We start from the raw sequence: 13,108 nt of genomic DNA, 5'->3' as shown, positions 1-13,108 counted from the left end.
AATGTCAGAGATAGGACGACGGAGGGAATGTCAAGGACCAGTAATAAGCTGGAAGGATGGCACCTGGAGATCCGGGTAAAGTTCCAGAGACCGCACCCAAATGCGTATTTACAAATTGCAACCGAGCTCCGCCGTGGGGTAAGGTGGGCAGGGGTTTTCGCCTTCAAACTGAAAAAGACAACGAAACTGACGGGAAAACAGCCAGTTCACCACCTTTGGCCTAACGCCAGGTCGCTTCCACTGGTCAAAGAAAGATGAGGGTAAGGTGGTCTGGTTGGATGGGTATTGGGTAGCCGTTCGAGCTGTATTGTCCTTTGAACCGTCACAAATCGGCCATGTATGGGCGGCTAGTAGCTCGAACTTGCTGGCCTTCGCCGCCGTCAAACATCCGGGCAATATCCAGATCTGGAGCATGTTCAGCTGCTTAGCGATGCTTCAATAGGACATAGTGTCACAGAATACCGCCACCAACGTCAAGCATTACCGGAGCAACATACTGGCCAATGAATGGTTGGAGGCGCTCAACCAGACGGCATAGGAGGGCTCGGTTTCTGAACGCGCACTGATGCTTGGTTCAAGCAACGCTGTATTCATGAGGGGCGGCGCGCTACCTAAAAGTCCCTAAAAGAACGGGAAGTGATGCCGATAGAACCTTCAATCATTCTGGACTAACAGCTTATGACTTGGAAAAAGTTGCGATCCCCATTCAATCGAAAACCTGTGGGCTCTTGTTCAGCAGGAGGTGTCTGAAGAGCCCCCCGCCACAAGCACCGCCCAACCGCAGGCACAGGTTTAGACGGCGTTGGTCTGCATCAAAGCCAGTGTGCTGGAGAATCCAGTGGCTGAAATGCTCCAGAACATTGGCCACTGTGTTTTTATGAGAGGTGGCTACATGCTCAGCTAAAAGGAAACGTATGGCCGTTAGTGCAGCTGGATGGCCACCATTTTTTTTTTGTGGATCGACGCCTGGGCTGGCAGAAAAATTAAGTTGCCTTCTCGCGCCAATGCTGGGCCCCAGTCATGACTTTTTTGCCATCACGGCGTCCGGCGGCGGCGACCGCGGGCCTCCGTCCGCTGGCCGACAGCATCGATCGTGGCCGGACCCTGGTCCCCGAGTCGGCCGCCAGAGGCGCTGCCGTCCATTGGACGCCACTTCGGCAGACTGTTCACCACCGCGCGTAAATCCATTGACTGGCGTGACCTTGAGCGTCGCGCTGGCGTACTCCGGCCATCAGCTGACCGCGCGGCGGTAGCGGCCACCCCACCCCCTTTGTTCAGCCGACCCACGGACCGGTGGATTGCAGAAATTAGACGATGAGAGCAGTAGCGGCGGAATACCTTCAATTAAGGGGGGGGGGGGCACTGCCGACTTTTGGTCCCATTCTTTCCTTGCAACGCCCATAGGGCTAATGTTAAAATGCTAAGATCAAAGCGGGGCACGGTGCCCCGGTGCCCTCCCCGTTCCGCCGCCTATGGGTCTAAGAGCCGAGAGAAGGGCATTATCAATTAACCCTTTCAGTGGTAGGCTCCTCGGTTCTGCGGCACCTTAGCGAGCGTCATTTGAGCGAGCGTCATTTGAGTGAGCGTCATTTGAGCGAGCGTCGTTTGAGCGACACATTTTCAGTGATTGTCAATTTAAGCGACTGAGTCTTTTGAGCGTGTGACAATTTGGCAAAATCAATTACGGCGATAATAAACTTAAGCGAGCACCAGAATCAGCGAAACCAATTTGAGCGAATGTACAGGTCTCGCGGGTTTTAAGGGTAGGTTTTGCCTTTCCGGCTATATCTTTTTCGTCTTCACCTTTGTAGGCTTGAAGATGTGACCGATTTATTTGTATAGCTCCCTACCATGATCATGGAAAAAGGTTTAACCGTATGCCGGATATTTTCGGAGAAATTTAAAGAAAACCTCAAAATCCGCCGTTTGGGGCATTCTGACCGCGGCTTCCCTGCAGACTGCAGTCGCCTATGACTACAGTGGCGCCACCCAACGGGTAGGACGCTGAAACGCAGAGACATGAATGAACCCAGCGCGTAGTAAACGGTGAATGGAAGCGGGACTCAGCAGAGGCTATCACTGCGGCCCGCGCGCAGGGCGTCCTTGGACAACGGCCGAGCCCTCGGGCGGTGAGGCCAGAGGTCACGAGAGCCCGGCGCTGTTTAGCGTGTAGGGAGGGGTGAGGCGCTCGCCGCCAGCATTGTAGCTCGGCCGGTGTGGCATGTCTATGAAAGCAGGGGTTGGGAAGAGCTGGAACAGGGTGATAGGTGTAGGCATATAATAGAATGGAAGTGTGCTGAGGCTAGTGTTACCAACAGAAAAATACAGACGACGAAGATATAGCCTGAAGTACACTAAATTTTCTAGGTGCAAAACCTACCGCTAAGACCCGCGAGACCTGTACCTCCTCTGGTGAGGGCGTATATGAAGCAAAAGAAAAAAGGATGAAAAAGAGAAGACAAATGATATGAAGGAAACAAAACAGTGAAGCAACAGGAATCTTCTCACATAGGTCCCTGACACCTCAATCCACTCCCCACCCCCCGCAAACCTGCAATCCGGTTTTTCAATCACACTTACTGTGCTTACTATGTCCGTGCACAAAGTTGCGAATGTCTCCCCCGAACCGGCGCCGCACCCCGGCGGTCGGCGTGGTCTCCATCTGGGGCCGGCGCATCGGCCCGCTGGCAGACAGCGTCACGCCGACGTTACTTCCCTCTCCAGAGTCGCCCTCGCTGCTTTCGGTCGCGGCTACAGCGTGGTCGACGGGCGCCGATCCCGCCGGAGTCGCTCCCGGGTATCCGCCGCCTTCCGGTTGACCCCGGCCCGGGCCGCGCACGGGCCCGTGATTGGGCGAACGACCCCCGTGGAGTGCGTCGCCGCCCGCCACCGGTCCAGACTGCTCAGGCCGGGTGCCGTCTCCCGTTCCAACAGGCTCCGGAGCTGGAGACTGCTGTCCGCAGTCGACATGGAGCGGGGTCGGAGACGATCCCGTTCCCGCGCGACCTGCGTCCGTCGCGCCTTCTGCACTGAGAGGAGAGATTGCGCCATCATTGATGTTCATGGGTGGCGCTGCAGTATGCTGCGTCGATCCCCTGCCGTGGCGACTGGTGCGTCGGTGATCCGGCTGGCCGCTCCGCGCGGTCCGTTCAGGCAGATACTGCACCACCCGCTCTACAGCAGCCTCTGAGCGGATCGGACAGGGTCGGTCTCGATGGTCAATCACAGCACAGTCCCCTCTTTTGTGAACACTGTGCTCACTGGCTTGCTTCTTTTCAGGTGAAGCATTGCATTGAAAATGCGCTGTCTTGCAGGCGTAAGGTATTCCTTGATGTATATGTTGCAGGCACTTTAGAAAATCAGTCATTTTGTAAAATGTCTAGGCATTTTACAAAAAGACGGCTGTTTGAAAAATGACTGATCACTGAACGCAACCAGGCTTTTTTCAAAATGGCTAGCCATTTTACAAAATGACTATAGGCATTTTGCAAAATGCCTGACCAGCATGGAACGTAGATCCCACTACAGATACTATGGCCAACAGTTTTTGGACGTCTTCCTATACCCATATAGGTACGTACGTGTTCAGCCTGTAGCTGATCGATTTGAAGCTCTGTGATGACGACAATGCTGAGTAACGACCAGGTTGAGTTGCAGACTCGGCTGTGGCATAAAGCATTGTTTAGTTAACGCTGTAAAAACTCCCAAGTACATCTACGCCGTTCATGTTCTGCCTGAAACTAGACCTAACAAAACCAGCCGGAGACCGGCCCTAGTCAATAGGCAGGCCCGGTTGATGTATGTACAATTACATGTATGTAAACGAATGAGTGTAGTCTTTGTTTGTTGTGTCTTTGTTTGACAGCTTTGAGTACCTACTTGCATGGTCCCAGTTAAAAATATCAAGCTCCACATCGGGAGAATCATCAGGTCGCTTGGCGTAGGACGAGAGCGTTGGTTTCAGAAGACACTAACGCCTAAGTGTGTGGGATCGAATCCTCGCAGTCGCGACCTCTAATGGTTCTACAGATACAGGCCGGCATAGGGCCAGTCGTTTGTTGACGCTCCAGATCGATCATTTTAAATCCAGCAGCGTCGCTGACGTGGGGGTTGGAAATGTCGCGGGCCTGCACTTCTCAAAATAGAGAGAGGTAGGTATGGACTTTCCACTGCTGGACTCCTCTGGTCATAATGCTGGACTCCTCGGTCCACCTACACGCTACCAAAACGTATATAATTAGGTACTCGTATCTACAACACGCTGCTCAGTCATTTTGTAAAATGGCTAGGTATTTTGTAAAATGCCTAGGCATTTTGCAAAATGACTGGAGAGTCATGCCTAGGCTTTTTGCAAAAAGCCTGGAAAATCAGGCATTTTGCAAAATGCCTAGGCATTTTACAAAATGACTGATTTTCTTAAGTGCCTGCAACATATAGACCACTTCCTCTCAGTCTTGTCTTGTTTCGGACAAGGAAGTAGCGTGCAGATCCAGCGGTCACGGTGTTAAACCGTACTCTGAGCTGTCGCTGCTCACGGTGTATCTCACCAACTTCATTTTCATCCAGTTCATATCCCATGTGCTTCTCTAGCACGTTCCTCAGGAGTTGCCTCTCATTACTGTTGCGGCCAGCGTTCATTGCTTGAGTAACTGCCGGCCCGCTGAAGAGGAGCCAAGCGTGACGCTCTCTTTGCAGCATGTCATCCACTTGTTCCTCCACAGCTGATAGACGTTTGGCACACTGGAACAGCTCGACCTCTGCTCGCTGCGCTCGCAAGTCGCAGCTCCGCCTCGCTAAGACGCTTAGCTAGAGTCTCGTTAGCGGTCAGGGCGAAGCTGAGGGAGCTTTCCAGGGCCGTCATTCTCTCATCGGTATAGCGGCGGATTTCTTCCGCTAATGATTTGCTTTTGCGCGTATTTTCCGATCTAATGAACTCCTTTAGTTCAGACATTTCTCTTTCAGCTCTGACTTCGTATCTCTGACTGCACGAACTCTCTTCCTCTTCGGTTTCCATTTCGGATGTGCGTGGATTTTTACCGTCATCCTTTTGCAATGGACTGTTGTTTTTCCGCTTTTGCCTACCCATCTTGCTCGGTACTTGTGCTTTCAGAGACTACTGACAGATAGCGCCACCGTCGCTCTAACCTGTCGTGACCCAGCTGTTTATACTCGGATGAGACAAAAGCAGCGCACACGGTGGGTAACTTTGATATCTTTTTTGGCAGGTTGCACTTTATAGAAGGCGCAAAAGATGAGCTTTTTCAAAACCCGGTACCTTTCACAATGTCGCTCACCATGTTTTCCTTCTGCTCCACTCAGTCTTTCCACCTCAAACACCGATTTTCACTCGGAGCTCCAGGCCCCCACCTTTCACAGCGCAGTCAGCTGACCAATCCCTGCCGGAATTTTTTGCCTTAAGACCGCTTCACATATTGAGCGTAAACGCGATGGGCACGTAAGCGGATAGGGCTTTACCGTTTACGTTCCGTATGTGAAGCAGTCTTAACCCTATTCCTGGCGGGCTCCGCCGGGACAAGAAACTGGCGGGGGGGGGCCCCCTCAGATCTCAAAAACTACACATCGCAGCGACAAACGGTAAACGGCATCGGATACGCACGGTCAAGATCTACAATTTTTACTAAGGTCATTTTCAGGTCAGGTCAAAGATGACGTCACAGGGGTCGAAAAAGTCAAAATGGCGGCGCTAGATATGGAGAGTTTTTCTCGAATAACTTTCGAATTAGTCAAGATAGGAACAAACTAAGGGCATCATCGTGATCCTCTCGTCAATCCGCATCGAATGATATATATGTTGACCTCCAAAGGTCAAGGTCAAAGGTTGACCTCAGGTCACGTGACCTCGAGGTCATCATGTATATCATTCGATGCGTCTTGACGAGCTGAACACAATGAGACCATCCACGCGTCTGTATCTTGTTCCTGTACGGAGTTATTGGCCAAAAACCTTTGGTGACCTTTGATGACGTCACATGACCTCACAGCTGCCCAACAGCAAAACAGACCTCAAGGTAGTGAAGGTTGATCGTATATGAAGTCATGTATGGTATATGGGGCCATTCCGACCCGTTTTAGTGGTAAAAACAGGGAGTTGATTTTTCCCCCATTGACTTATAATGGGGAGGTCGCAAAACTGACCTGACCTTAGGTCACCGATATCAAAATTACGAGATATACAAATTGCACATACTGGTACCCTAACTAAAGCCTGAAGAGAAGAAATTGATCGGTCAAAAACTCTAGCTCTGGCGTGATTGCAAACTTTTCTGGGGTAGGGTCACCAAACCGCCTCTGGTGACCTGATCTGAGGTCAGATCAACTCAAAATTTTCAGACATGCTGCGTAGAAGCCTTTTAGGAAAAGTCAGAAAATTTGAGCTTCCTAGCTCAACGCGTTTGGGAGAAATAGCCAAAAAACCTCAGGGGGGGGGGGCTCCTGAGGCCCCCCGCCAGGAATAGGGTTAAGACAAAAAAAAAATCCGGCAGGCGGCTATTTTTCTGTTGGTTAAAGTGGCCTCTGACCTTAGGACACAGAAATAAAAGAACGGAGAAACATATTTTATACATACTAGCCGTATTCACGACGGTCTATCCGGCGAGTGCACCTGATTTGACCAAATCTGCACCTAATATCTTTTACAGTAAATATCTTCATTTTATAAATTTATTTCAGTGTTTTAATCGATGATGCTTTCTGATAATATGACAAAGCAGGCATATAAGCAATTAGTGCAACCCTAGCTGATAGCTGCTAAGAGACACACTGAACCTGATTTGACCAAATCTGCACCTGATCTTGTACCAGATGTGCACCAAATGTGTACCAGATGGCCGTCGTGAAAACGGCTACTGACCCAAATCAAACACTGAAAGTTTCAAAGTGATCCCTCAGTCGGTGTAGCTACAGCGAGCCTTCGTACTTTTTCTGAGGTAAGGTCACTTGATGTGACCTGGGCCTCGTTTCATAAAAGGAATTACTTACGGCGTTCCGTCAATTATGCCAGATTTGGCGTATTTGATGCCAATTCGGTTTCATAAAGCCGGAGACCGGAGTAATTCACGCCATCGAAATTACGGAGCTTCATTTACGGCAAATTCTCGATTCCGGACCAATTGATGCCATTTGAGTTTCATAAAACGACGTAATTAACGCCAAATATTTTATCAAGTTCTTGATATGAGTGGTGTAAACTACGCACAAAAATGTTGCGTGAATTTGAATTAATGTGAAGATTCGAAGCTAATTTTTAATATAGTTTATAATGTTGAGCCCGGTGAGGAAGAAAGAACAGCCCAAATGAGAAAAAGAAACTGCAAATCTTCTGTACCAGTCGCTTTTTGTGGCCACTATCGGAATTTTGTTTATTCGCCGCGCCGCGACATTTTCGTAGTTAGGCACTTCTGCTTAGCTGGCTTTCTGCTGTTTTCAATATATTGATTTAATAAAGGATGGCCATCAATATCAATTTTGTTTTTTATAAATAACTAGAGGGACAGCATTACGCGCAGCGTAAAGAAGGACAACATTACGTGCAGCGTAATAAATCAAGTTTCAATAAAATCGGCCCAGTAGCGGCCGAGTTATTGCCAGAATAAATTTGGCGACTCTTCTTGGCCGGCGGTGCTCTGTTCCGGTATTCATTGCCAAAGGTCAGTGACCTTCCGGCTCTGATTTCTCTCAGTTTTGAAAGCGAAGAAACAGAGCCTACGGCACGTGCCGTCTGCTCGGCGCCGGCCGCGACCCAAAATGCTGCAAAGATGCGCCCGCCACGTGCAAACCGCCGAGCGCACCCCCACCAAAATTTAATACGACAAACAGATGCACGCGTCCGACTTGCGTCGAAAATTTCACCTCCGTAGCCCGCACCGTTCCGGAGCAATAGCCCGCCAACGGGCGCCAAGCGTGACTGACGCGTTACGTACAGACATTTTGATTTTTATATATGTAACTAGAGGGACAGCATTACGCGCAGCGTAAAGAGGGACAGCATTACGCGCGGCGTAACAAATCAATTTTGATTAAAATCGGCCCAGTAGCGGCCGAGTTATGGCCAGAATAAAGTTGGCGTCTCCTCTTGGCCGGCGGTGCTCTGTTCCGGTATTCATTGCCAAAGGTCAGTGACCTTCCGGCTCTGATTTCGCTCAGTTTTGCAAGCGAAGAAACTGAGCCTAAGGCGCGTGCCGTCTGATCGGCGCCGGCCGCGGCTCAAAATTCCGTAAAGATGCGCCCGCCACGTGCACACCGCTGCACGCACCCCCTCGAAAAGTTGATACGACAAACAGATGCACGCGTCCGAATTACGTTCAAAATTCCACCCCCGCAGCTCACACCGTTCTGGAGCAATAGCCCGCCAAGCGTGACTGACACGTTTCATACAGACATTTTGATTTTTATATATGTAACTATTTTTAAGGTTAAAATTCAACATTAACTGTTTATAATTTCTCGTAAAAAATAAGTGTTGACATGAAATTGTAATTTGTAGGACGCTTGATAAATTACAGCAACTACGCAAATGTGCTTAGTTACGGAGGTGTAAACAATTCCAGTTGTGGCTTTGTGAAACCGCTTCATTTGCGCTCCGTTGTTTGAAAGGGTGTGAATTACGGAAAGGTGTAAAACACGGCAGAGCTTTATGAAACGAGGCCCTGGTGACCTGACCTTGAATGGCTGGGGTCTGAAATTTTCGCAACATGTGCGGAAAAGATGTAAAACAGGTGTACAAAAAACGGCGATATTCGCGAAAAACCTGAGGGGGTGTAAAAACGCACCCTTCCCCCCCCCCTCCCCAGCACGGCGCGGGATAAGTATCGGATATGAAATAAAAAATGTGAAATTATTTTTATGTGAATTTTTCTAACGTCATGTATTATTCTGGGAAAGCATCATAAATCAAAATTCTCCAATTTTTGACGCCACAGTCGGGGGACTGGTACTCGACCCTAGGTCCGGTTCGCTGGCGACAGCCCTGCTCGGTTGTGACCGTGACAGCTGAGCCGCGTCTGTACGTGTGTCGCAGGTCTGGCGCCGGTGGACCGCGCCCTCAGCCTGACTCCCGGCTCGCAGGGCGCCTCTGTTCAGGTGAAGCGGGCTAGCATGAACTCGCGCGGCTCGTGCTCCAGTCTGCTAGATCACGGCGGCCTGGGCACGCCCCGCTCGCAGGCGGCCACTCCCAGGTGAGGTCGACGCGCCGTGGCCGGCGGCCGTCCGGCTGCCGGCGCTTCTCGCACCATGTGGGCGCCCGCGGTACGGGCTCGGCGCCGGAGCGCCCATGGAACAGGCTGGCCGGAAAGGGCAGCCGGGCAGGCCGCATGCACGCTGGAGCGCTGTGCGTGACCCGCCGCAGGCGCTCTTTTTTAGTCACCGCAGTGTGACGCTCGGATGTACCGTAGTATGCAGCTCGTGTGTAAGTAGGTAGTAGGTACCGTAGTATGGCGCTTAGGTGCGCTGAGGCCAGTTTTACCAACAGAAAAACAGCCGTCTGCCGGAATTTTTTGCCCAAAGACCGCTTCACATACATACGGAGCGTAAACGCGCTGGGCACGTAAGCGGATAGAGCTTTACCGTTTACGCTATGTGAAGCGGTCTCTAGGCAAAAAATTCCGGCAGGCGGCTATTTTTCTATTGGTAAAACTGGCCTCTGTTTTATGGGGCCGTACTCTTTTTGCTGCAGTAAATGCTGCGTTGGTCGTGGACAATGATTCTGACCGTTCACACCGCACACGCATGTCGTCTATCCGAATATTCCATGCGTGGATATGTGCACCAGCGCGACTTGACTGAGCGGTGACCCCACTGACCTGTGACCCGTGACCCGTGACCCCACTGACCCGTGACCCGTGCGCGTCGTCGCCAGGTCGAACGCGGCCACACCGCACAAATATAACAAAGGCGACGTGGTGTCCACGCCCAATGGCATCCGGAAAAAGTTCAACGGGAAGCAGTGGCGTCGACTGTGCAGCAAGGAGGGCTGCAACAAGGAGTCGCAGCGCCGCGGCTTCTGCAGTCGCCACCTGAGCATGAAGGGCAAGGGTCTGCGCACCACGCCCAGCCTGACGTATTCTGGCGGGTGAGTGGACGTGTACTGGTACGTATGTACACCGTACGGATGTGCTACCACTGCAGGCGTCGGACGGTCTGCCGCAAATGGCGTCATGGTGACGTCATGTTCGGGCGATTCTAATGCAAAATAAATAGGAGAAACTAAATTGACTACCCTAATTTCACCAATTTACAGGCATTTTATTTGAACCTGTGGTATTTCAGCACAAACATATTTCAACTGCTAGAGTCGTATTTTTGCATCGTTTAGACTTTAGAGGGACATTTCCTATAATATGTCTTGCCAAATGTAGTATAAAACTGACATGCACGTTTGCCTGTTTTAGTTATTTACTATAACCTACATTTACTATCTAAACAGAATCCGTTTGTTTGTTTGTTTGTTTGTTTGTTTGTTTGTTTGTTTGTTTGTTTGTTTGTTTGTTTGTCCGTACGCCGTGTAGTGGGTTCAATTTGTCAAGCCTACAGGGCAGACGGTACGGCGTAGGAGGTTGAAATTTGCATACCTTATAGGTGACAGAGCGGGTCAGCGCCTTTTCTAGGTTTCGACTCGCTGGGGTGCACGGTCGACACGTGGCGCGCGCCGGAAGAACGTCAATGAAGTTTTGATCGGTTCTTAGATCTTCATTGAAAGCCGGGGTCGACGAACTTTGTGGACTAAATGCATGCCGATCGGCGGCGGGTGCCTCGCATTGGCGGATAGGCAAGTTGTTGATTTTGATAAATGGTGGCGAAAGAATGTGTTGACTTTCACTCAATGGGAACAGTTTATTATACAAGCATAAAAATGCACTGAGTTTGCCGCAATGCGCCACAGTTATCTCAGGGCGTCATTTTTGCCGCAACTCGCACAATTTTGTCAAAAATGGTCCGATACGGGTACAATTTGGTGCCAGGATGCAGCTTAAACAACAGGTACAGATGCGCCACAGTTGTTACCATGCGCCATTTACGACAACTATGATTAAGCGTAATGGAATGGCACGAATAGGAGCAGGGCAAGGAACACTTTTAAAAGTATGATTTTTAGTACTTATTGGATCCAATTAGTCTGTGACCTGACATGACCCAGTGGTAGTGGTAGGGGTAGTTACGAGCGAGCGAGCGCAGCGAGCGAAGCGAAGTCATTTCAATATAACGGAAAAATCTCAGTATGAGCGGCCCGGCCCGGCCCGGCCCAGCCCGGCCTGTAACGCTTTTGAGAGGCTTATATCTCAGCAACCGCTGGACCGATTGGCCTGCGGTCTTTTTTGCTGGGTAGCCCCATCCCTTCTACCCCGTAATTGACTACTTTTGATACATCTCAGTGACCGTCGTGGCACGTGCCACGTGAAAAGTCAAGGGTGTTCAAGCGGTTTTGCAAAAGTTATGATTTTGAGAGGCCCATATCTCTGCAGCGGCTTGAGCGATTGTCTTGCGGTAATTTTTATAGGGTAGCTGGCAGCTGCATCCCTTCTACCAAAGGTCGGATACTCTTGATCTATGTGAGTGACCCCCACTGCACGTGCAAAATACAAAAAGAAGAGGTGCCAAATTTGTTCCCATTTCAGTAACTCGGTAATTACTGGGGCGATTTCGCTGAACCTTGGCATACAGGTAGGCACCCACCAGGCAATGCATTCCCATGTGTTGCGGTTAGGGTGCTACTGCACGTGCGCACGTGCAGGGGGCGTTTCCAGATCTCGAGAACGGCTGGGCCGATTGCGCTCAAATTTGGTATACGGTTGGGGACCGGTTAGTAGGGTGCCGTGCAAAAGTCATTTTGGACCCCTTTTGCACGTGCGCACGTGCAGAATGCCGCTTCCAGATCTCAGGAACGGCTGGGCCGATTGCGTTCAAATTTGGCACACCGCTAGCGACCGGTTAGAAGGGTGCTTTGCACAAGCCCGTTGGAAGTACCCTCTTACCCCTCCGCACGTGCAGGGCTCACTATCTCGCTCGCTCGTTCTTCGCCCAAAAGGCGTTTTACTGGTTACGAGCGAGCGAGCGCAGCGAGCGAAGTGAGTCTTTTCAATATAACGGGAAAATCTCAGTATGAGCGGCCCGGCCCGGCCCGGCCCGGCCCGGCCCGGCCCGGCCTGTAACGCTTTTGAGAGGCTTATATCTCAGCAACCGCTGGACCGATTGACCTGCGGTCTTTTTTGCTGGGTAGCCCCATCCCTTCTACCCCGTAATTGACTACTTTTGATACAACTCAGTGACCGTCGTGGCACGTGCCACGTGAAAAGTCAAGGGTGTTCAAGCTGTTTTGCAAAAGTAGTAATTTTGAGAGGCTCATATCTCAGCAGCCGCTTGGGCAATTGACTTGCGGTAATTTTTGTAGGACAGCAGCATCCCTTCTACCAAAAATAGGATACTCTCGATGCATGTGGGTCACCCCCAGTGCACGTGCAAAATACAACAATAAGAGGTGTCAAATTTGTTCCCATTTTAATAACTCGGTAATTACTGGGGCGATTTCGCTGAAACTTGGCATACAGGTAGGCACCCACCAGGCAATGCATTCCCATGTGTTGCGGTTAAGGTGCTACTGCACGTGCGCACGTGCAGGGGGCGCTTCCAGATCTCGAGAACGGCTGGGCCGATTGCGCTCAAATTTGGTACACGGTTGGGGACCAGTTAGTAGGGTGCCGTGCAAAAGTCAGTTTGGACCCCGTTTGCACGTGCGCACGTGCAGAATGCCGCTTCCAGATCTCAGGAACGGCTGGGCCGATTGCGTTCAAATTTGGTACACCGCTAGAGACCGGTTAGAAGGGTGCTTTGCGCAAGCCCGTTGGAAGTACCCTCTCGCCCTTCCGCACGTGCAGGGCTCACAATCTCGCTCGCTCGTTCTTCGCCCAAAAGGCGTTTTACTGGTAATATAGATAACGGAAAAATCTCAGTATGAGCGGCCCGGCCCGGCCCGGCCCGGCCTGTAACGCTTTTGAGAGGCTTATATCTCAGCAACCGCTGGACCGATTGGCCTGCGATCTTTTTTGTTGGGTAGCCCCATCCCTTCTACCCCGTAATTGACTACTTTTGATACATC

At 50.8% G+C, this 13,108-nt stretch overlaps 1 protein-coding gene across 1 annotated transcript in view; it reads left to right on the top strand.

Annotated features, from left to right (window-relative positions):
* Window positions 1–13,108, top strand: part of LOC122371258 (protein capicua homolog) — a 118,059-nt gene that overhangs the window by 62,461 nt on the left and 42,490 nt on the right. Inside the window, exons 3-4 of the mRNA XM_043347433.1 lie at window positions 9,038–9,194; window positions 9,875–10,087. Of these exons, the coding sequence (XP_043203368.1) occupies window positions 9,038–9,194; window positions 9,875–10,087 (370 nt within the window). The remainder of the gene's footprint in view (window positions 1–9,037; window positions 9,195–9,874; window positions 10,088–13,108) is intronic.

This window comes from Amphibalanus amphitrite, unplaced genomic scaffold (assembly GCF_019059575.1).
Source record: "Amphibalanus amphitrite isolate SeventyFive unplaced genomic scaffold, NRLGWU_Aamphi_draft 001223F_arrow, whole genome shotgun sequence".
Lineage (NCBI taxonomy): Eukaryota > Metazoa > Arthropoda > Thecostraca > Balanomorpha > Balanidae > Amphibalanus > Amphibalanus amphitrite.
The sequence above is the reverse complement of the archived record's forward strand: the minus strand, read 5'-3'. Positions and strand labels throughout refer to the sequence as shown.